This window comes from Rhyacophila brunnea, unplaced genomic scaffold, assembly GCF_057557595.1.
Source record: "Rhyacophila brunnea isolate RB1 unplaced genomic scaffold, BYU_Rbru_1.0 scaffold_16, whole genome shotgun sequence".
NCBI lineage: Eukaryota > Metazoa > Arthropoda > Insecta > Trichoptera > Rhyacophilidae > Rhyacophila > Rhyacophila brunnea.
Window position 1 is genome coordinate 11,827,867 of NW_028232816.1, and position 26,178 is coordinate 11,854,044.

Sequence of the window (26,178 nt, forward strand, 5' to 3'; positions counted from 1 at the left end):
GCAGCTCGTAAAGTAGCTCAATGTCATTGACGCTTTAGGAATCGCAGGTGTGCTCGCAGTTTTGTTTGTAACTATCTGTCGGCAACGTGTTTTATGGTGGCAGTTAAGATGTTATTCTCCAATACACTCGCGCATGGCTACAAAAGAATAGTTTTTTCCCTCTCATTCCACCTGTCCTCGTCTGTGTGCGCGCTGTCTCAGCTCACCTGTGGCTGCCGGCCGATGCGCGCGTGTGAATGTGTGAGTGTTGCGTGGCGCGCCCGGGACCAACGTCCCGACAAGAGAAGAGAATCCAAGAAACCGTCGCTCCGGCTCGCCTCTCGGTCTTTTCGTCGAATGCTAATAATTCAGAATGCATAGCGGTTTTTTATTGCTCGATTCGATCAGTCGCGATAAATAACTCGGATCGGCTTATGATTTTATAATTGTAAAGTATCGGCGCGGGCGTGTGTGCAGTCCTCCAGTCGGCGTTTGATCTCTTCGCATACCACGCCATTCGTGCGCTGTCGCTGTGTGAACTCATAACTTTTTAGTCGCGGGTATTGTGATTTCGCTGACGGAATGTGTGAACAGTAAACTTCATGTGGAAAGTTCCGTAATACTTTGTCTGCGAATCGTCGTCTCCAGTCCGTATAAGTTAATAAAAGTATCCAAAACTGTATAAAGTAATAATAACTATCTCGCGATACTCGATCAGGCGCCAAGTTTTCGGATTAATTAAAAATGCAACACCAGACTGACAATACTTTACCCGTTTATTGAAATTTAAGATGTGACCGCTGAAGTTATAGCACACGACACATTAGGTACAATTAGTTATTATTTATTGACCGGCTCAAACAATGTTCTCCGCAATTTTGAAGTGCAGATTGAAGAAAGAACCGACGATCTCTGTTTGGGAAATCAAGTGTTCGCGGTAAGAATAATATGACACCTTTAACCTGATAATTATTATTTTTATTATTACGACAGGTGAAAAGAATGATCTCGACCTCACTTTATGCAGGTATATTTACAAAGTTTGTAAACGCCCATTTTTATTCGGCTTTAATAGACTTAATGCTATTAATTGTAAAGAGTGATCTATAAGATGCATAATTCAATTATAAACGGCGAACTTTGGTAAAAAGTGCATAATATTAATGTGTACTTATCTACCATGTCGTGTCACGTGTCGTGTGTTATTGGTGTGGAGCGCAACTTTCCAACTAGTGCCGGTCTTACTTGTCATTCTTATTGGAATTTGTTGTTATAAACTGACATGGCATACAATGTTGACCACTTTTTGTCATAAATTTGAATTTTTACTTTTATATTTGCTGTAAAAGAAATGTACAAAACGATAAAGAACCACAATATTGAATACAAGAACCAAAAAATACAATATCTAAGTAGGTGTAAAACTAAGTAGAAACTCATAGGTACCATTTTAATGATAAATATTTAAGAATGTGTGAAATCCCGGTTTCTTAATTCACCACAAATATTTTAATTCGAATTAAAATACTTTTACTAGGAATTAGATAAACTTAATGGCTGTTTAAAATAATACTCAGCCGTCAGTCAACTAAAAATGAAAAGCAATATTTGTGTGACACATGGAAAAACATGCATACATAGTGACGTCCCTAGACAAAATGCCGCCCCTGGGCAACGCCAAACTAACGCCCCATTTTTTATCATCCATGCACATGTCGTTTCTGGTCACCATGGACGTTGAAGGGCAACGGAAGTAAACTAGACATCGTGAACCCGACAAAAAAATACAGTTTTGTTAAATCTTGTATGTTATTTCATTTTGTTTCCAACCAGTGAGCTGAATTTTTTTATGGAAAGATGTTTTCGTTATTTCTTAGGTACTAAGTTTAGGTAGCTAATTCTAAATATATCTACCAAATTATTCTCCTCAATTTGCCACCCTTCGAGTAACTGCCGCCCCCAAGCGACGCTCAATCTGGTTACCCCTACGGGACGTCACTGTGCATACATTTTCTAAAATTAATGCAGGTAATATGTTCGAAAATCACACATTTATTCGGCGATAATAAGATGGAAGATGATCTAAAATGGATTGAGATAAGCATAAGAGAACCAACTGCAAAATTGTTAAATGGAAATATTGAGTTTCAAAGTCTGTACATGTTTTTATATACTTTATGTAAATGTTGTGAACGTGAAAACTATTAAATACTGTGACTATTATTAATATAATATCTATTACATGCCAGTAAAAGAATATAAAATACAGTAATATATCTTAGGATATTAATCAAATATACAGTTGGTTCCTTTTCATTTTATGACATTTTCCATACAAACAATCACTAGAAATTATTTTACATTAAGGAACCAACTGCTGATTCTCTTTTTTCTTATTCCATGTTACTTGCAAAGTTGTAAACTATTTATTTATCATAAAATATCAAACTGCAAATAAGTATTTGTATATCTCTAATAACCTAAGCAAAATAACGTAAGGTAAAGATAGAGTACTCCATACCATCAAAGAAACCTTGACCTCTTGCCTCTTTTGACACTTTGATACTGAATATGACAGATACTTAGCAGTTGGTTCTTTTTTCATAACAGAAAATTTGAGGTTTAGAACATTTATCCGTTAAGCAAAAAGAAAATTATGTAAATATAATGGAAGCTAGACCAAATTGAACTTGGATCTCTTTGGTAAATTGAAATTTGGAAGTTCCCATTTATAACTTAAAATACCTAAAAACGTTAGTTGGTTCCTTTTTGCTTATCGCTATCCAAATAATTGGCTATCGTTAATCTCCACAATGTGTGAAAGACAATTTTACTCTCTTTCTAAACAATTTTTCTTAGATTGAAATCATTATCAAAAATCGTCGTCAAATGGTGTTTTTGACATTATTTTCATTGTTCATTTAAGAATAAAAAACGCGAAACCGTTTATATATTTTATTTCTTCCAAAAACCATATGAATATGGGCAAGAATCGTGTACCAACATATATCCACTTTTTTAATTTCTTGGTAGAGATGAAGAGGTTCGGGGTGCTGACGTAAAAATTTCGCAAACAAAAATGTCTCGTGGAAAAGGCATCGCTTAATATCAAATCAGAAATATATCTAAAATGTTGTCAAATAGTATGCATAGGTAGAGTTGGGTTTCGGAAATTTCCCGACGGGAATTCTCGAGAAATTTTCGAGATTTCCCATCCCGAATCTCGAGAATTGAAATTTTTTACATTTGGGGAAATCCCGGATCTCGAGAATCTTTTTTCGGGATTCGAGATTCCTTTATTATCAAATATTAATTGAAAAACGATTTTCTATATGAAAAAAGTGGACATAATTATAACACGAAACGTTCAAAGACTGATTGGGGCATTTAACACAATTAAGCCAATGTCGACTCAAAATGAGCGAAATTTTTACAACATCAGGGAATTCTGTGTCCCAAAAGCTTATGCGATTGTCAGACGCAGCGATTGACAGTCTGTGTTTTTTGAAATTCTATTTTAATAAGTAATGTTTTGAATTATTTTTGTTTTCCTACTTCTATTTTGTTTGTCTTCTCACATAAATAAAAAAAAACATATTTTTTTGGAATTTGTCTGTTTTTACACCGATTTTAGGATTTTTACAGGTGTTTTTTTAATTTCCCGATATCTCGAGAATTCTCAAGAATTCTTTTCTGGAAATCCCGAATCTCGAGATTGAGATTTTCTCGGAAAATACCCAACTCTATGCATGGGTACCTGTAGTAAGAAAGTATGTAGATTTATGTCGATTGGAAACATGTTCATCGTTAGCTCATATTCTTATTTGTCCAGTACAAATCTTGCAATCGATTTTTAACTAACTTCCCGACTAGCTAGACATTTGAAACTTTTAGAATATATCAGAACACGATGCCAATGCATTCTTTTAATACGTTTAGCCATCTTTAAGTAGAATTGAATTCATTTTCAGTTAATTCTGTTTTGTATGAAAAGTTATTTCGGAAGAAATCCATAATCCAATCCACTATTATAGGTTGCTAAGGGGGTGGTCCTTCCAACTAAATTATTAATATATACGTGCATTACTATAGAAATCAAAATGACATTTCAGTATTCTATATTTGTTTGTTGCAAAATAGCAAAAAAATGATTTGTTGACAATTGCCTTATTTGTCCTAAATTATTAATACATAGAACTGTCAAGTTTATATGATTCAACAGAAAATTTCAAAACGTGGTATATAAAAAGTTCTTTTTATCTTATAATTATTTATGTATAAATTATCAATGTATTTTGAAGTTTCTTTTAGCCATCTTTAAGTAAAATTGAATTCATTTTCAAATAATTCTGTTTTGTATGAAAAGTTATTTCGACACCATTATTGGTTGCTAGGGGTCTGGGGTCCTAGCAACTAAATTATTAATATATACGTGCGTTACTATGGAAATCAATATGAATATCAAAATGACATTTCAGTATTATTTCTATCAAGTACATTTTTTTTGATCGTTTAAGCTAGTCAAGTCAAGTTTATATGATTCAACAGAAAATTTAAAAACGTTGTATGTAAAAAGTTATTTTTATCTTGTAATTATTTTAAATGAACATGTGATACTATTTATTGTCGAATGTGTAATCAATCACCTTTATTAGGTAGGTATGTGTATGTACGCAAGGCGTTCATTTTCATTATAAATATTATTATCTACCTGAGTAGTATGAAAGAAAAATAATGACCGCAATGAAAGTCCTTGCGCATTAGGATTTGTCTTGAGGTGATGCATGCACAGTTTCATTTCTGTACGTCTCTGCCATTCAAAGCAGCACACTAAGAAATTACTCGCTTTGTAAAATCACTGAATGATAAAATGTCTTACCAACATGGCCAGGGGACCCGGGATTAAAGGGGGCCCAGCGTGGCAGATCAACCAGCCAAGTGAGATAAACACACATCACAAAATTGCACTAATTGTGAAATAATTACAAGACAAAAAGAACTTTTTATATTTAACGTTTTTAAATCTTCTGTTCAATTATTATGCTCAATATGCTCAAACTTGTACTTGATATGAAGTAAATAAAAAACAAACCATCACACAAACAAACAAATATAGAATACTGAAATGTCATTTTGATTTCAATAGTAACGCACGTATATATTAATAATTTAGTTGCTAGGACCCTAGACCCCTAGCAACCAATAATAGTGGATTGGATTACGGATTTCTTCCGAAATAACTTTTCATACAAAACAGAATTAACTGAAAATGAATTCAATTCTACTTAAAGATGGCCAAAAGTATTGAAAGAATGCATTGGCATCGTGTTCTGATATATTCTAAAAGTTTCAAATGTCTAGCTAGTCGGGAAGTTAGTTAAAAATTGATTGCAAGATTTGTACTGGATAAACAACCACCGGACAAATAAGAATACGACCTAATAAAATGTTGTAAAAATGACGCCTGTGGCGCTGTTTCACTTCAAGCAAACTAACATTTAATAATAATATGTGGTTGTGTCGGTAGTGCGTAAATAAATGCGCATAACAACATAAAAGTGGGTGTATTAAAAATACAAAAAATCGTTAAAAAACACCCTTAACTTTACCTCGAACACCATTTGGAATATGCAACTGTAGATCGTCACACACTGCCTTTAACCTTAGCGATAGGTAGGGAGGCCCGCCAAACATCTTAGCCTGGGGGCCTGCTTCAGGATGTGGGGGCCATGCTTACCAATAAAGGGGAGAAGCCGGAGATCGATGCGCGCATGATGGTAGTTTATGGAAGACTTCTCTATCAAACTATAAATATCAATTTCGGAGCAAACAGAATAATGAGGGTGGGTCCCATTATAGACGACCCTCACACTTTAACGAATCGCGTAATTTATATTCTAAGAAATGTGAAAGAAATCTGAAGATTTAATTTTACTAGACAGATGATTGTAAGTTTCTCGAAAAGCTGAAGAAATGGAAATTCGGGAGGTCTAGTTCTAAAAACGTTTCGTGAAATATTGGAAATGTATAACACCATAGCGAAATGTATCGCGTGAATGCTGAAACCGATTCAAAAACTTTCCCTTCCCTTAAAAGTTCAAGGTGGAAAGTGTGCTCACAAGGTTATGGCAACTGTCTTCTATGTCTTCATAGGTACTACACAGTGCAATAGCAGGAGAGAGTTACGGTAAGAAAATAGCCGCTTTGCGACAGTTTTATTAAGGCGACAATATGAGTTCACATAGTGTGCTAAAGAAGGCACAGAAACTGTGAGGGTTATTCGAGGGTTAACGCCATTGCACGAATAGTAGACGAAGTACATTTTACATGTCAGAATTGTCAGACTACAATTATAATAGTAAAAAAATCAAAAAATAAAATAAAAATAATTTTGATCTATCATCGCTTTCATGGCGTATCCGGAAATTTGTACGTAAACAGTTCACCGCAGGACACTTATTCGTGTGCCGCAGTACGCGAAACATGAGTTCGTGTAACATTTAATCAAATGACGAGTTCTTCGTTGAACATTTCACCGTGGAGTATATTTGTACGTATGCTACAACATGTGGCGAATTTTATGAGATGTCTTTACTAGGTTAGGTTAGGGTTAATCTAATTGGAACAGTACTATTTGAAAAATATCGCCGCATTTTATAAGATACCTACAAATGTATTCCATGGTGAAATGTTCAACGAAGAACTCGTCATTTGATAAAATGTTATACGAACTCATGTTTCACGTACTGCGGCGCACGAATAAGTGTCCCACGATTAACTGCATACGTACAACTTACATGTAACCCTTTCATGGTAGGCGGCTCTCGTGGTGCAGTGGGTAAGGCGCTGGCCTTCCACCCGAAAGTTCTGGGTTCGATTCCCGGTCATGACAAAACACTTATGTGTTTTCCTCAAAGCCTGGGTGTTTGTGATTGTTCAAAATTACTAACAACCACCTTGTACGAAAAAGCAAGGACATGGTTATTAATAATTAAAAAAAAAAAAAAAAAAAAAAACCCTTTCATGGTGATGTGGGTAAATACATGAACGCCCTCGCAATTTATATGTAGCATACTTTCGACAAGGGTGATTAAAATTGTGTTTTCTTTTTAATTTTCAGAACGAAGCTGTATTAGGGCTGCTCACACTGCAGCAGAAACAAGAAATTAATAATATAATTATTTAAGAACAACTATTATACACAAAATAATGTAGCAATCATTAAAAAATACTTGGGCTCTATAATTGCTTGAAATGAGGGAAGAAGAGCTGGAAATAGCATTAAAGGTAAATATTTATTAATATCTAATTAAGTTTCTATGTAAGTAAGTACTAATATCTCGTTTGACACCCACGGTGGTCGCGCGGCTTGAGCGTTGGACTATCACGCCGTGGGTCTCAGGTTCGAATCCTGGGTCTGGCAAGTACACATATTGTTTTTCAATTTGTGTGTGAATCAGGGTATGGACCTAATAGGTTGAGCAAGTGGCTGACATCCATTTCTCGTAAAAAAACAAAATCTGTTAACACATAGCTTACGGGCCGCACAAAATTGTGTTTTTGCTAATTACAAAATTAATTAAAAGGGCCCGTAAGCATTGTGTTAATACAAACCTCTAATCTGTGGAGGCCCATATGATCCTATTAGGATCGGACATGGTCGAAAAAAAAAATATCTCGTTACGAAAAAGACTTTTTGAAACACTTCTGTTGAACTGATGGGGGGGGTCAAGGGTTCAACTAAATATACTTTCTCATGCGTTACATTAGCGTATATGCATAGGTACTTACATAATATATTATATGAGAAGGTAGGCACTCTCGGATCTTTGTCGACAATATTAAATAACGTAAAAGCAGTTATTTTATTTATTGACCTGTACAAGCATTTTAAGTATTTAGGTACTTGTGTGTATTTTATAATCTTGTGATTACAAATTATATTAAAATATGTAAATAAATACCTAAATGTGGTTTTATTAGAAATTTTATAGTGCTGGGAGTATTAGACTAAAATAATATTGTGCATAATTGCAAAGAACTTTCGAAATTTTAGTCTGTTGTCGTCGTTCAACATTTTAGCCTCAATTTGTTTTAACTTCGAAAAAACTGTTTGGTAACACTTTGGTATGTTTATTTATAGATGTCTGTATGTGTATGTGAGCCAGACAAAATACTTTGGGGACTGTAACCGGCCCGCGGGCCGTGGGTTGACCATTTATGGCTTGTATTATAATCATTAGAACGATTAGTCACATACCGATATTGCGTCAAACAAATAATGGGCGATTCTGATTCTGAAATTTATTAATTATGATGTCTTATATCTCATCTTTGCACCGGCATACGACGACTTTTATTATAATTACACGGCATATGACAACTTTAAAGTAGATTCTGATGGAAATATTTTATAATATTCGAACGGTTGCCAACTTAGGCTGCGCGCACACGGCAAAGCGAAGTTTCGGATTCATCCGCCAAACGTCGTTTACGGGTCGAATGCGTTTTGTTTGCGTTTCGTTTACGGCGATATATCGACGATGCTGTCCAAACATCTGGACAGAGAAAACACAGTTTTCAAGGAGATTCATAAACGCCTTTTTTTGAAACTGCACCCTGCTGCGAGAGTATTTATCTCTCATTACAGTGGTGTACAAGGGTAAATAAATCAATATAAAATCAGTACATAATATTGCATTATACCTACATTTATTTTCCCACTATTGCTTCTTTTGGAGCTGGACTGTTTTATATCGATAGCGTTTCAAAAATTACCTATTATTGTGCCTATTATGTATCATCATAAACTTTGTCTGATCACTACTATCGACCGAGGGTACTTGATGGAGTTTGAATTTAAATTCTAATTGATTTAAGTTTTGTACTATTATTATTTATTAATACAATAAAAAAAAATAATTATAAGTTAATACACGAAGAAAGGGTAAAAACCTTATTACCTAGATACCCACTAAGTAAAGGATGAAGTATAAAAACATAATATTGTGAATAATTTGAATACTTGCATTGTTTCTAAAAACTTGTTGTAAATACTATTAATACATTCGGTAGGTAAGCAGTTTTACAAAATAAAATAAAAAGTTTTGACACAGCACAGCTATGAGAAGAAGTATTTCATCAGAAGAAAGGCTCGCCATAACTAGAAGGTAAACTAAACTAAACTAAAAAATATACATATACCTATACAAGTACATAGGCACATACCTATCAATAGTAGTAGGTAGGTATTCATTATTCTCACTACAATATATTATTATTGGTACCCGTTTACATTTTAGTGTGTATATATATAGATCATCTAGATGAACAGATTTTAAGGGAGATATTTCAAATGTTTATTTATAATTTATTTTTTACATGACAAAACAGAACATGACAAAACAAAACAATAACAATACAGAACATGATAAAACAGAACAGCCAGGTTTTTTCCGGGTGTTCTGTTTTGTCACATATTATAAATAAACATTTGAAATATCTCCCTTAAAATCTGTTCATCTAGATGATCTATATATATATACACTAAAATGTAAACGGGTACCAATAATAATAAATTGTAGTGAGAATAATGAATACCTACCTACTACTATTGATAGGTATGTGCCTATGTACTTGTATAGGTATATGTATATTTTTTAGTTTAGTTTAGTTTACCTTCTAGTTATGGCGAGCCTTTCTTCTGATGAAATACTTCTTCTCATAGCTGTGCTGTGTCAAAACTTTTTTATTTTATTTTGTAAAACTGCTTACCTACCGAATGTATTAATAGTATTTACAACAAGTTTTTAGAAACAATGCAAGTATTCAAATTATTCACAATATTATGTTTTTATACTTCATCCTTTACTTAGTGGGTATCTAGGTAATAAGGTTTTTACCCTTTCTTCGTGTATTAACTTATAATTATTTTTTTTTATTGTATTAATAAATAATAATAGTACAAAACTTAAATCAATTAGAATTTAAATTCAAACTCCATCAAGTACCCTCGGTCGATAGTATTGATCAGACAAAGTTTATGATGATACATAATAGGCACAATAATAGGTAATTTTTGAAACGCTATCGATATAAAACAGTCCAGCTCCAAAAGAAGCAATAGTGGGAAAATAAATGTAGGTATAATGCAATATTATGTACTGATTTTATATTGATTTATTTACCCTTGTACACCACTGTAATGAGAGATAAATACTCTCGCAGCAGGGTGCAGTTTCAAAAAAAGGCGTTTATGAATCTCCTTGAAAACTGTGTTTTCTCTGTCCAGATGTTTGGACAGCATCGTCGATATATCGCCGTAAACGAAACGCAAACAAAACGCATTCGACCCGTAAACGACGTTTGGCGGATGAATCCGAAACTTCGCTTTGCCGTCTGCGCGCAGCCTTATATGAAACAATAAAATAGTTAAAATCGAAAAAAAAATAACTTAAAATGTTTCCTTCATATATACCAATTATTTTTTAAACGTTTAAAGCTATTTGTTTATAATATGTAACTGGTCTATGAAAAATGTTGAAAACATAAATTATACCCAATAGTAATTAAAAAAAATGGTTCACGACACATGCATAATATTCAGGGCTGTTAGAGTATAATATGCTTCATAACTTTGCGCTTCGGCTCTAGGATGAAATTAATGTAATATATTCTAAAAATGTATTTTTACATACCCAATATATTATCTATTTATTTACTTATTGCTACACATATTAACCCATAGCTTATGGGCCGCACAAAATTGTGTTTTTGCTAATTACTTTTCAAATTCAAATTAACACGTTAATTACAAAATTAATTAAAAGGGCCCATAAGCATTGTGTTAACACAAGTCAATATCATTTGATCTAATTTTATGCGAGGTAATCAGTCAAAGTGGCGTATCAGTGTAGTAAAAAGTGCATAGTTGTAAAACGTATACTCTACTACACAGGTTCTCAAACTTATTTCGACCACCGCCCACTTTGAGATTAAAAAAAAATCTAGTGCCCCTCATATTTTTTAACTTACCTTTTTACATTACCATCTGTTGCGTATCTTAAAAACAGTTATTGCAAATATAATTTTTAAACATGCATTATTATATGGATAGGATAGATAGGGTGTGACCCATATCATATTTCTGATATAAAAGAATATTTCAATGAGAGGAAATAAAAATCATACTTAATCATATGTAGAAGTATTTTTATTAACATTAAAATAAGGCTTTGAATTTAAAACTTATCTAATGTGAAGGATGAACCTGATGCATTTCGACGAGTTTGTTAATATCAGGCTCGAACTCACTTAAAAACAGCCGATTTCTCGAATCGATCGAAAATTTTTGTATGAAAAAAAATATCGGAAATCACAGAATTTTATTTAGTTAACTTAACCATGGACTAAGTACATGAAATATAAAGCTACATCCAAATTATTACATGCGTAAGCGACTAATTTTACCGTCTATATGGGACTCTAAGCATTCGAGTAGTAAATCGCATCTCAAGTGGTGTCATGTCTAGATTCCGTCGGATTTTTATAGATAGAATATGTCTGCCGTCGCCCCTCTAGATTTCATTAAAGCCCCCTAATTTTATTTGAGTCTTCTACTGCCCCCTGAAAGCCTCCACCGCCCACAAGGGGGCGTTATCACCCACTTTGAGAAAGACTACTATTCTACAATATTTATTGTCCTGATAAAAAAAATGCGAAAGGTGAGAACAACCGGCCACTGTGAGTCAACGCAAAACGGCATATCGTGGACATATGGCGTTCTTCTCCCTTCGTGTCCATGCGAGAGATGCGTTTAGACTTTGGCCAATCGTGCCATGGCCATCTTGATGGCCGCGTATGGCGATTGGTTTCAAACACATCGTCGACGGTGCAGCCGGTCGGATCGAGCGGATATACCATCGCGAATAGTGCAGTTTCCTCGGTACCACATTCCCAGTTTCGAGGATCATCGCAGTATCCCTACTTCTTCATATTGTCCATGATCCTAGTTACCTACTCGCTTAGAGGCGGGGATTCTTCTGGCTGGGAAACATCGGTGACTGGACCGGGATTCGACAAGAGGAGGACTTGTTCTGGCACGACACGATGGAAGAAGTCTGTTAGAGTTGGAAAGAGCCGTGAAAGTCTGAGAATATTTGTGAAATAAGCTGTTATATTGATAATAAATAATTTTCCATGCAACATTTTTCGGCGCAGTATTTTGCAGATACCAATCGGATGCAGATTTTAAGGCTATACTTCAGCTGAGGCATTGTCTAAAAAGATCGTGAGTGGGCGATGCGCGGAATGTGCAAATGACGCGAGCCGAACGAAATATAATTTGTCATAAAAATTCAACATGCGTCCTTTTAATGTTATATTCGTAATAATAATAGTATATTCATTGACAAGTTTTCTTTTTCACGTACATGCGGAACGTTTTTTAGTAATCTTTACACGATTTAAGAATATATTCCTCCGACGCCATCACAAAACAAATTGACGTGCTCACACCTCGACGGTCAGTCTCCGATTGGCGACGACTGCGAAATTTTGTTCCACCTACTGTTGAAAATTATTTGCGTTTCACTTATGTATGCTCTTAGATGTAACATGATGTTTCGGTTTTGTCTACTGCAGGTGGTGATAGTCGGCAACGGCGGAGTCGGAAAGTCCAGCATGATCCAGCGATATTGCAAGGGAACTTTCACCAGAGAGTACAAGAAGACCATCGGCGTGGACTTCCTCGAGAGACAGATTGAGTAAATATTTTTCCACCTCCTTCCTTCGAACTGTGCAATGATCTGAATGAGTAATATCTAAATAGAATCAGAACTAGACCCAACTAAAAGATTTCATACGATACCTGCCTATGTCTATTATTAAGGGAAGATAATCCTTGGGTAGGTAGGTACTAAATCTAACTCTGGTTAAGGGAGGACATGCTCAGCGTAGGTCAAAATGGAGCTTTTGTTCTATTTTAAAAGCATGATCCTGGACATACCTTAAACGTTGTAGATAATCTATTTGTATAATTTGAAGCCTTATTATCCTTTATATTTATTTTAAACATTTGATGACTGCATAAAGTATTTTTATAACATAAAATAGTATTCTTTTAAACCTCTCGCTCTAATGTTTTAGAATATAGTCATATTTCAGTACATAACTGTGCAGTGGTGTTAAGATTTTTTTACATTTATTAATTTTTAAACGCATTTATAAAACCATTAGTATAATTTATGACGAGATAATTTTAGTAAAATATTTACGATAAAAAATTATATTGATAATCTCTGTGATCCCAAATTTGACAAGAATTAGGCATTTTATTATTCAAAAATCGACAAGATTAACACACTTGAAGATAATTCTAAAGATACTAATTATAAGCTATGTCTTTGACTATTCAAGTGTGATAAACATCCTACGAATAATGATTGCTTTATTATAATTATTGACCTAAGAATAAGGTAGTGTTTTTTTTGAAATACGCCATTTCTTTTGTCATCCCCTAGTGGTTAAGCTACAACATACATAACATGTTTAAAATAAATATAAAGGACAAATAAGGCTTCAAAATTATATAAATAGATTATCTACAACGTTTAAGGTATGTCCAGGATCGTGCTTTGAAAATAGAAAAAAAGCTCCATTTTGACCCACGCTGAGCACGTCCGCCCTTAATGATTATGATATTTTATTATAATACATTATTTTATTCGTCGGAGTACGCTTATCTTTCAAGTACGGTCGAACTCGATACTGTGGATTAAATTCGCGGACAAAATTTTCATACCAGAATTTTCGATTCCAGCATCGGTGGTGAAAAGAAATGTAATATTCTGTAATATTATGAATGCCTATGTCTTTTTTGCTGACATAGAAAATCTTTACAAACTATATTAAATTGTACGTCTAGTTTGATTTCGTTATGCTTTAGCAGGTAAATCATTAGTAGTTATGTATCTATACTTTTTACACCTCCACAATCGCAAAAAAAAAATCACACGTACGTAAATCAAAACTTGCTATCGACACGATTTAAACTTTTGTCTCCACTATCATAACTGAAGGGAATAGTGTCTGAAATATTTTTAATATAGAAAAAAAATAGTCCCCCATGGGACATCACTGTATATACTTCTGTGTTCCACAAACATAGATTATCTCAGAGCATACTCATGCAACAGCTACATAATACCCCGATTTGAAAATTTTCAATTCCGTGATTTCGGGATGAACAAATTCAGCAAGATCTTAGGATTCCGAGACTACCCGACACCTGTTTCAAGACTTCCTGTTTGATTTATCCGCGCGATTTCTCAATTGAAGGCTGGACGGAGAAGAAGTCCGGCTGATGCTGTGGGACACGGCGGGGCAGGAGGAGTTCGACGCCATCACGAAGGCGTACTACCGCGGCGCTCAGGCGTGCGTCTTGGCCTTCTCTACCACCGACCGCGACTCCTTCCACGCCGCGCACTCCTGGAAACTTAAAGTAACTCTTCATTCATTATTCGCAACCTTATAACAAAATCAATTACACTCATATTATTAATTCAAGTAAAACATAATGTATTCTACCAATTAATTATAACTGACTTATATCATCGGCTTCTAAGGAAAAGTGACCAGTCTTGATCGTCATTAGATACCTAATGTAGATTAATTAGGTACAATATAATGGGTGAATAGAAACAAAACCTGGACAAACGACTCAAGCAACTTATCTACTGAGAGAGTTCTGAGTTCGATCCCGGTGAGGACACACTATGTAGGTGTGTTTTTTTCTCAAAACCTGGGTGTTTGTGATTGTTCAAAATTACTAACAACCACCTTGTACGAAAAAGCAAGGACATGGACACAATGCTTACGGGCCCTTAATTAATTTTGTAATTAACGTGTTAATTTGCATTTGAAAAGTAATTAGCAAAAACACAATTTTGTGCAGCCCGTAAGCATTGGGTTAATAATTCTAAAAAAAACTTATCTACTAGCAGTTGGCACCAATCGCACTACAAATTTCCGTGTTATTTTTTTTCTCAATAATCCACGTAAATTTAAATAAAACTTTGTCTTTGATGTGTGTGGATTGCAAACTGACCGTTAGAAAATTTTGATACGAGATTATATCACCAAATAGAAAAAAGATAATAACTGACTACATTGTGTGTGAAGTTGGAATTGAAATAATTACAAGATAAAAAGAACTTTTCATATACATATATAATGTTCCGTTGAATCATATAAACTTGACAATTCTATGTATTAATAATTTAGGACAAATAATGCCTTATTTGTCCTAAATCATTTTTTTGCTATTTTGCAACAAACAAACAAACAAACATAGAATACTGAAATATCATTTTGATTTACATAGTAACGCACGTATATATAGTATTAATAATTTAGTTGCTAGGACCACCCCCTTAGGAACCAATAATAGTGGATTGGATTACGGATTTCTTCCGAAATAACTTTTCATACAAAACAGAATTAACTGAAAATTAATTCAATTCCACTTAAAGATGGCTAAAAGTATTAGAAGAATGCATTGGCGTCGTGTTCTGATATATTCTAAAAGTTTCAAATGTCTAGCTAGACGGGAAGTTAGTTAAAATCGATTGCAAGATTTGTACTGGATAAACAACCACCGGACAAACAAGAATACGAGCTGAGAATAACGTGGTAAAAAAAAAACAAATCATACTCTCAGCAAACAGCAGTTTTTTAGTGTCAGTTCACTGTGTACACGTCTCTATGCATCCCACAAGTCTTTGATCACCCCAATCTCGTCTCTATGCACCCCTGTGTTTTATTTTAATTGATGTTTTTCAACCAAGAATAATAATTGACAGTTAACATCATTACTTAAACAAGTCTTTTCGGAGGTTAGATTATTTTCTTAAATTAAAATATTTCTTAAAATGGTTTCAGAGTGGGTCGATTGTTTCGGCCGTAGTTACTAATTGAAGTATCTACAGGTTATATTGTTCAGACTGACTTGACTGTGCATGCCGACATACTGCATGTACTTTGATTTGCCCGAGTTATAGATATATTTTACTGAAGTGATGGAGAATAATTAAGATCCGCCTATATTCTTTTTATTTAAAAATAATTACAAGATAAAAAGAACATTTTATATAAAACGTTTTTAAATTTTCTGTTGAATTATTATGCTCAATATGGTCAAACTTGTACTTGATATGAAGTAAATAAAAAAAAAAACAAACAAATATAGAATACTGAAATGTCATTTTGATTTACATAGTAACGCACGTATGTATCAATAATTTAGTTGCTAGGACCACCCCCTTAGCAACCAATAATAGTCTTTTACTTTTTACGGATTTTTCTGAAATAACTTTCCATACAAAACAGAATTAACTGAAAATGAATTCAATTCTACTTAAAGATGGCTAAAAGTATTAAAAGAATGCATTGGCAACGTGTTCTGATATATTCTAAAAGTTTCAAATGTCTAGCTAGTCGGGAAGTTAGTTAAAAATCGATTGCAAGATTTGTACTGGACAAACAAGAATACGAGCTAATAAAAACATTGTAATAAAATAATAAGGTCTGTTTTTCTTACTACCGTATTACTTAGCTTGTACCCTGTTCTTTTGTTTGTTTGAAAAAGATAGAAGCATCGTCAACGTGAATGTATTGCACTGTTGCTATGCTTTTTGTAATGTTCACCAATGTGTAATAAATATCGTTGTCTACTAATCTTCCTATATGCCGTGAAAAATGATGCTGAGTTTAATGGAAAAACAAGCGCCTCGAAATAATAATTATTCATCCACGTAAATATTAATAATGCAAGCGATCTCTATATTATAATATTACACAAGCATCTTTGGTTGGTAAAGAAACGAAAATTTTGATTAAGAGTAGCGATGCAATAAGAATAACAATTATTTTGGATACATATCAATTCCATTCTGAATTCTGATTGTATTTTTATTGTTGAATTTTAATAACCAATGATAGACAATGATATAAATTATTCACCGATTCTGTTACGAGTTACCAACCTACTTACTCACAAAGATTTATATTATTGTTTTCCGGTCAAGAAACGCATTGAAGATGTGAAAGGTTTTCAGATACTTTTTACCACGTTTTTCTTAGCTAATCGAGATCTAAAAAAAATATCTAACCTGGAGGATTTGCATTTAAATAATAATAATTACAAGATAAAAAGAACTTTTTATATACCACGTTTTTAAATTTTCTGTAGAATCATATAAACTTGACAATTCTATGAATTAATAATTTAGGACAAATCATTTTTTTGCTATCTTGCAACAAACAAACAAAATATAGAATACTGAAATGTCATTTTGACTTCCATAGGACCTTCCTAGGACCACCCCATTAGCAACCATTAATAGTGGATTGGATTATGGATTTCTTCCGAAATAACTTTTCATACAAAACAGAATTAACTGAAAATGAATTCAATTCTACTTAAAGATGGCTAAAAGTATTAAACGAATGCATTGGCATCGTGTTCTGATATATTCTAAAAGTTTCAAATGTCTAGTTAGTCGGGAAGTTAGTTAAAAATCGATTGCAAGATTTGTACTGGATAAATAACCACCAGATAAACAAGAATGCGGGCTAATAAAAACGTTGTAAAAATGCATTTTACTTTAAATTACCTGCATAATTTATACTGAATCGGACATCTACAGTCTGTACCTTTATACGATATTAATTTTAAATAACTAAAATTAAAAGTTAAGTTTCATTATTAATAATGCGATTATCATTGAAATCGTCTGGAATAATTATTATTCTGTAGACTCTGCTCTGACAAAAAGTATAGGTACCTACATGTTTGTTTTATAATGAAATTTACATTATTTCTACTTGTTATATCGTAACAAAGGTATTTTCCAGCAAATCGTGGAGCTGGATCTCCAGGTTAATTTCAAAGTTAATACTTCTCAGCCATTTTTCTGAGAGCAGGTTGTATATTATAATATGTTTATAAGTGGCGAAGGGTAGATGTAGGATGTAAGGATCCGATATAAATAGTGGATACTAAACTTTGTCAGTTAAACGTATTTTTTTGCAATGAACTAATACTACAATGTGTATATGGTGTTTAAATTTCAATTAAACCCTGCCTAATCCAAGCCATAGTAAATAATAATTTAAAAAATGTTCGTTTATCTACAAAATATCTAAAATTATGGCATTCACCATACTTACATAATTTTAGATATTTTATAAAAAGAAGAATATTTTTAATCGATTAGGTATGGTGTGGTATAGGCAAGGGTTAATGACTTAAAAAAAAGCTAGTCAAAATTATCTGTAATATGTATTCTTAATTCAACAAATAATACAAATAAGTATGACTGAAAAAGTGTGCACTCTTTTTCGGATCGCCCATAGTGTATCTAAACTATTATGGTTTGGTTGAGGTAGGGTTTAATTGAATTTTCAAAACTAACTAGCACTATCGTATATAATGCTGACCTCTACGGGCTGTACGAAGATTGCAGCGCAGTTTAATCAATTACGATTGGGAGACTGCGATGGCTAGGTCATGTGCACCGTATGAATGACAATGAACCGGCAAAGAGAGTGATGTCCAGCAATCCAATAGGGCGTAGAAGAAGAGGCAGGCCAAAGATTCGCTGGTTGGATGGAGCTGCCAGTGACTGCCGTATTCTGGGGGTACCGAATTGGAAAGCGGCCACACTGGATAGGGACAGGTGGAGGGAGCTGTTGGAGGAGGCCAGGACCCACACCGGGTTGTCGCGCCCCTGATGATGATGAACTAGCACTATCTGCAAATTGTATTCTTAGTTCAATGAAAACAAATAATTATGACTGACAATGTTTAGTATGCACTAGTTATATCGAATCTTAACAGCTTACCTCCACCCCTCACCACTGATGTTTATAAATTTTCATAAAAAGTTGGATGTTTGTGTTTTTTTTCTTCATGGATAAGTAGATATCTATGTGTTGAAGTGAAAACTATTTCTAAATAGTTGTATACTTAAGTATATTAATGTCATTTGTAATCTTGTTTTCCTCTGCCTCTCGATCGCATGACTGGTAATCCAGTCACTGCATGTCTCAGATAATATCGATCATAAATTGACACGTGTGTATGCATATTTTGCAGGTGGAAAATGAATGCGGCGACATTCCAACGGTCATCGTCCAAAACAAAATTGATTTAATGGACCAAAGCGTTGTTGGGCCGTAAGTATTTTTTATTTGCCCTTCACTACTTACTAGCTAAGTCGCTCGTATTCGTATGTAGGTGCTCTGTCTTCATTCTGCCAAAGAATCGTAACCGTGAACAGCATATCAGGAGTAGGTTATTATTTGGGATCTTCACAATGGAGCCAATTAATTGTGATCAGTTCTTTAATCACACTGTATTATTATTTGTTTTATTTTTTTTATAGTTTATGTTGAATGCAATAGTTTCTGGAATGGTTGGAATGTTGGAAAGATGTAAAAAATATACCTAATCATTTATAAGAATTTGGCTCTATTCTATAAAATCAGTTTTAGCGACCTGTCTTTTGCTGTTCGGCATTTTCGTGTCATGTATAGGTACGTCTAGCTATGTATATAATATGGGGAATGGGTATGCCATGGGATATATACATAAATAATGTCGGTATATGCAAATTTATTCAACTTAGTGTAGGTATACGTAGTATATAAACAGTAAATTACTATATAATGTTTGAGGCTTTCACGGTTGTTTTTTTTATCTTAGTAGATTTTTGGGTCTCCACCGTGTGTCCTTCTTTCTTCTTTACTCGACGTTTCAGGCTCGTTTCATATGCCATTATCAAGAGATGATATGTTTTATGATGAAATTTAGTGTAGGTAAGGTAGGGCAACGACCCCAAAACGTCGAGGAAAGAAGGAAGGACACACGGTGGAAACCCAAAAATCTACTACGATAGTAAATTACTATTTTTATACGCACGTAGGGCAGAGTGGAGGTTATATTAACAGGGGGTTTTTATGAGTTGTTTGCAATAAAATACGTCCAACCCATTGTGTATGTTCCTCGGATCAAACACAGATTAAAAAGAACAGTACGCCGATTCGACTTCGGAACTGCGGCTTCAGTGAGAAGTAGGCACTCTGCCACTACTCCGCCGTGGGGTAAAAATCATATAATATAATCGTTATCTGTTGCAATCAGAAATCCAGGTCGCTAAAATTGATGAACATGGTAAAGTAGAAAACCTAGAAAAATAGAGTTCAAATCCAATTTCCATGAAACATCTACTCTGATATAATTGTTAACGGGAGTATTACTAATATTAAATAAAAACATATGGCCAGAAAGCATGGCCCCCACATCCTTAAGCGGGCCCCCTACCTACCAGTCTGACGCTCTACAGTGGCGTTTTCTAAATTGTGTTTGAGGTCAATAAAAATTCCGTGTATTTTTAGTAATTTTTAACACATCTAATTATGGAGTTGTCGAGTATCAACACACAATAACCAAAAATTGCATCGCACAACCATACTTATATTTTAAAATGCTAATAATTTCGAAGTAAAATAGCGCCGCAGGCGACTTTTTTACTATTAGAGCATATTTAAGATATGTGTTTATCTCAATTATGTGGTCGACCCGTCACGCCTGGCCCCCCTGAACCCGGGCCCTTAGGCTAGAGCCCTGTCAGCCCCCCCTTATGGGGGCCATGTCAGAGAGTGTTGCAACGGACATGGCTATTTCGAGTTGTAACATAATATGACAATCTGTCGCATAGTTTGTTTGCATATTCATTATATTAATTATTAATTGAAGAACTTGTCATTTTGTACTGGCTCGATTTGAAGGGACGAAGCCGAGCTGCTGGCCCGCTCGCTGGGCTGCCGACTGATGCGGGCGTCTGTCAAGGAGGACGTCAACGTGGGCGCTGTCTTCCGCCATCTCGCGGCGCGATGTCTCGCCGATCTGCACCGTCAGGACGAGGAAGCGGACCTCGCTGAACCCCGACGCCATATTGCTATCAGTCAGTAACATACTGTTCATTTCTTATTTTATTGAGGCCGTCCTATGGTTTGCCCTCAGATTTATAGACACATATAACGGAAGTGATAGAAAAAATGTTATGTCACATTGTATGACATTTTGCGTGGGTACAATTAATACATCGTATTACGAAATCATGTTTTCACCAAGAAATCATTTGCACAGAAATAAAAAAAAATATAGGAGTTCATAGGTGACAATATATTAATAATTACAAGACAAAAAGAACTTTTTATATACGTTTTTAAATTTTCTGTTGAATCATATAAACTTGATTTGACTTATTTTTGCTTAAACGATCAAAAAAATTTGTACTTGATAGAAATAATACTGAAATGTCATATTGACTTCCATTGTAACGCACGTAGGTATATATTAATAATTTAGTTGCTAGGACCCCAGACCCCTAGCAACCAATAATGGTGTCGAAATAACTTTTCATACAAAACAGAATTAACTGAAAATTCAATTCTACTTAAAGATGCCTAAAAGTATTTAAAAAATGCATTGGCATCGTGTTCTGATATATGCTAAAAGTTTCAAATGTCTAACTAGTCGGAAATATAGTTAAAAATTGATTGCAAGACTTGTCCTGGATAAACAACCACCGGACAAACAAGATACGAGCTAAGAAAAACGTGATAAAAAAAAAACAAATCACATTCTCAGCAAACAGCAGTTTTTTAGTGTCAGTTCACTGTGTACACGTCTCTATGCATCTTGGTTGAAAAAAATCGATTAAAATAAAATACAGGGGTGCATAGAGGCGAGATTGGGGTGATCAAAGACTTGTGGGATGCATAGAGACGTGTACACAGTGAACTGACACTAAAAAACTGCTGTTTGCTGAGAATGTGATTTGTTTTTTTTTATCACGTTTTTCTTAGCTCGTATCTTGTTTGTCCGGTGGTTGTTTATCCAGGACAAGTCTTGCAATCAATTTTTAACTATATTTCCGACTAGTTAGACATTTGAAACTTTTAGCATATATCAGAACACGATGGAAGCATTGACCATTTCAATTTATATTTCCTTAATCGACTTACGTGGTAATCGTTGTCATGCTTACCTAATTTGTATTACATAACTCACTACCTGTATTAGGAGTAAAAAAAGAAGGCAAGTTATGAATCCCCGCGATTTAAGCTGAGACGTAGTTTCCCCTTAACGTCGCGCAGTAGTCTCTTTGTACAGTAGGAGAATAGTTTGAAAATGAAGGCAATGAGTGCCCAAAAGAAGACCGAGACGAATGAGAAACTCAGTGAAATGTAATACGCTTGTTTTAGTTGAAGAATGAAAATGGAAGAGTGTGGTAGATCACTGTCAGTTTTGATCAAGGCCTGAACAAAAACTATGCATGAGTGCGAGTGAGAAAGTATTCGGCACCCTTACAATTTCTGCGACACGCGCTAGAGTAAGATAAAAGGTCTACATAAGTGTGAGCCAGTTTCCAAAAATATCGCCATCAAATCGGGGCGAAACGCTTCACATAGCGTCGATAACTTGCGAGCTCGTGTTGCTAAAATTTATATTTTTTGTGTTAAACATAAAGTCAGTGGTAAATATTTTTAGTTAATTAAGTAGAAAAGATAGTTCTGTGTGTTGTCTTAAAATTTGGTAGCCGTACTGATAAGCATGAAGATGGTATTACGTTTCATAGGTAAGTTGATACATGTTCGTGATAATTTATTTGTATTTTATTATATATTTTAATATCAGTGACATAGTGTTTCTTTAAAATAACTTAAGTTATTGATATCTTTATCTAATGGTTGCATTTTGACCGCTTAAAAATACTATATAACGTTAAAAAATAGAAAATCATATTTTAATTCTGAGCGTCTAGTGCGAGCACTTTGGGCGAGCACTAGCGAAATGGTCTATGGTCTCGAACATTTGTAGACGAATGTGTTCGCTCGCCCACAAACCAAACGCAAGGCACGCGGCTTCATTTAGCAATGCAACGGGTGGCGTCTAGATGTATCTATAGTCTAAGGTTTTGATACTGTATGGTTGATCACAGTTATTGGATGCCCGCGAAATCATCACATGATGGTGCTCTGAATTCTATGAATAGGTGATGGGTGTAAATATCGATTTTATGAAATTAACATTGACGAAATTGAAATGTTAAGTGTAGAATTACCTAACGTTGATCAATAAATGTGTTCCAGGTGCCTTCAGCCCTAGTCACCTCTCTCACCCGACGAACGGCACGATCGTCCTGCGGCCGGGGAAGCACCGAGGGGCCAAAAAGAAGAACGTCCTCAGGAATGCCTGTCGGATATTATGATCGCGCTATGTGCCTTCATCGACTTCAAGCGAAAACTACCTTAATTATAATAACTATTAAGTACCTACATGGTATAGATTAGGGAGTGCAATCCTGGGGTTGTGTTTTTTCAGTATTCGTACCGAATTAAGATGAAGTTGGAGACAGTTTTTCTTGTAATAACATTAAATGCACAAAAACAGATTTAGAGACAATCTTAATTCTCTGATTGACGAGAAAAAATATAATTACATGTTTAGAAAAGTTACCAATCAAGCAACTCTGAGAAAATAAATAAAACTATTAAAAACTATTTTCGGAAAAACTTAAATTTAAAATCTTGATTATTATTATTGAAAGTAATATACGATATGATATAGGATAGTGAATTTTATACAATTTTTTAAAAGTTCATAGTATTCTATACATATGGATTATAAGCAACGTTCCCTCTGAGTTGTCTGTTGTGTGTAAGGATCATAAGTTCATTATTTGAGCAGAACAATTTTTGCAAAAAATATGTTAGTAAATAATCACATTTTTGCGTAGATAAAATAAATTGAGCTTGTTAAATTATAGGCCTTAGATCAACCGAGGAAGTAACTAACTATTTTTTATATGCATGCACAATATTCGTTCTCGATTTTAGTACTTCGTCTGGTATTGCATACTAATTCATTATTATAACACATATGTATGCAGAAATTGTAAATATTTGTGCAGATCAATTTATAGACATTGGAGGGAACGTTGATGTTATAATATATTGAAATTTTCATATGACTATTTATGATGTTTTCTTTTTTATTTAAAAACTGATTACATACTCTAGTTTAATTTTCGTCGTTTGTTAAAAATATTAAATGTTATTTATAATTCCAGTATTTCGTCGGGTTCAAGAAATCGACCCGGGTTGCAAACCCATGCATATATAAATAATAACATACGGATATGTATAATTTATTAATTTTCAATTTCATATTTATAAATAACGATAACGTAAATAAAATAACAAATTTATTTCATCCCCACAGATATTACGTATCTAAGGCCCGTTTCAGACGGGACACCGGTGTCGCGCTCGATATAATATAGGAGGCCTTTGTATTCGAATAAACGGGCCTTTGTATTATGTTTATGAACACCCCAGAGCTAATGAGTCAACGCACAATTTCGCTTTATAAATTAGAACATAAAATGCTGCGGTAATAAAAACAAGTGTTTTTTTTAATTTTGTTAACTGTCAATTCATGATGGAACTGCATTGAAAATGTCCCTCCGAGGCGGACGAAACCGGTCCTAATCTAGTGATTAAAAGTGGAATAAGTACTACAAAAAATTGCGTTTTATTAAATAAAAACAACAAAAACAAGTGTATCGTCGGCTTGAGAATGTAGCAGCCGACGGAAACGTGTACCGGACACGCGTTGACTCATTATCTCTGGGGCTTTCATAAAAATTATACAAAGGACCCTTTATTCGAATACAAAGGCCTTCTTATTATATACGAGCGCGACACCGGTGTCCCGTCTGAAACGGGCCTAAGAATCTCTTTATACTGATATATCTATAGTCTGTACTATACTTCCGATTGTAATACATAATATTATTTGAAAATAATTATTTAATGTGTACCTATATTTCGTTTTGCAGAGATCTTATGACAATAACTTATCAATTTAAATGTAAACTATAGTCTGTGTACATAGTGTGTACCTACTAGTATTTTATCAAAATAATACATAATTGCATTTTTATAAAACCATATAAACAACAATTCCGACATGATAGAGCCAGTTGGTTTCATGATTAGATAAATTATTTTTTTATGTAGTTATTTTAATTGTATTAACTCTTGTGCAATATATCTATCCAAATATTTCGATAGTCTCAAAAGGTAAATATTTTGTTGTGTTTTTTTTAAGTAATGAAATAATCTGTATATTATCCACAATGTTTATATCTACAAGTGCTTACCTTATATAATAAATATTATGGCATCTGAAAATTTTTCAAATGGACAAACAATAATTAATTATAATCGACGAATGCGTCTCTTTATATTTAAATCTGAAGTAAAATAGACATGCGGAAACAATGTTCTGTTTGGCGATTGAAAAACTGTCAAACTAAAAATTAGGTAGGTACAATTAATAAATTGCATATTAATATTATATAATATAAAAATGTTACATGATAAAATAAATGTACATAAATTGTTGATGTTGTTTTTATTGTAGCACGTAGCTGCAGATGATTGTTCAAATTTCTATCGGACATAAATATATCGCGGGGTTGCTGCCAAAGTAAGTCGACATTTAAGTGTGCTCAGTTAATTATCAATTGAGTGCATTCGAGGAAAACATGTATGCCTAAAAAAAATTTAGATTCGTCCACGGAAAACTACGTTGTAACTGCTGCATGGCCCCCACATCCTGAAGCGGGCCCCCATGCCACAATATTTGGCGCCCCCCCCCAACTTATCGCTAAGATTAAGGGCAGTGTAATGTTCAATAGTAGTGTTTCCCAAATGATATTCCGTGGAACTCCAGGGTTCCGCGTAAAATAAAGGGTATTCCGTGTATTTTTTTTAGCGATTTTTCGTATTTTTAAATAAATCAACTTGAATTGTCGTCACTCAGCATCATATTATGAAGCACTGAGCGCGACCCTCTTTTGTGATAGCCAAGTTACATCTGACTCTTCGCCATGTTGGATAAATAGTCGTTTTCATTAGTCAGGAGACACTAAAAATAATTATAAAATAAAATTACACTCGTCTTATAGCGCCGCAGGCGACTTTTTTACTATTAGAGCTTATAAATTCACGGTGTGTTTATCTCATTTAACTAGTTGATCAGCCACGTCGGGCCCCTCCTGA

The 26,178-nt window shown here is 34.2% G+C and overlaps 1 protein-coding gene across 1 annotated transcript; it reads left to right on the forward strand.

Annotated features, from left to right (window-relative positions):
- Nucleotides 1–228: 228 nt before the first annotated feature.
- Nucleotides 229–23,534, forward strand: Rab23 (RAS oncogene family member Rab23). Its single transcript, XM_085943658.1, has 7 exons — nucleotides 229–916; nucleotides 7,100–7,266; nucleotides 12,622–12,743; nucleotides 14,317–14,479; nucleotides 19,136–19,215; nucleotides 20,830–21,005; nucleotides 23,200–23,534. Exons 2-7 carry the CDS (start codon nucleotides 7,234–7,236, stop codon nucleotides 23,316–23,318), a joined length of 693 nt encoding a protein of 230 aa, XP_085799784.1. The 5' UTR covers nucleotides 229–916; nucleotides 7,100–7,233; the 3' UTR covers nucleotides 23,319–23,534.
- Nucleotides 23,535–26,178: the final 2,644 nt, after the last annotated feature.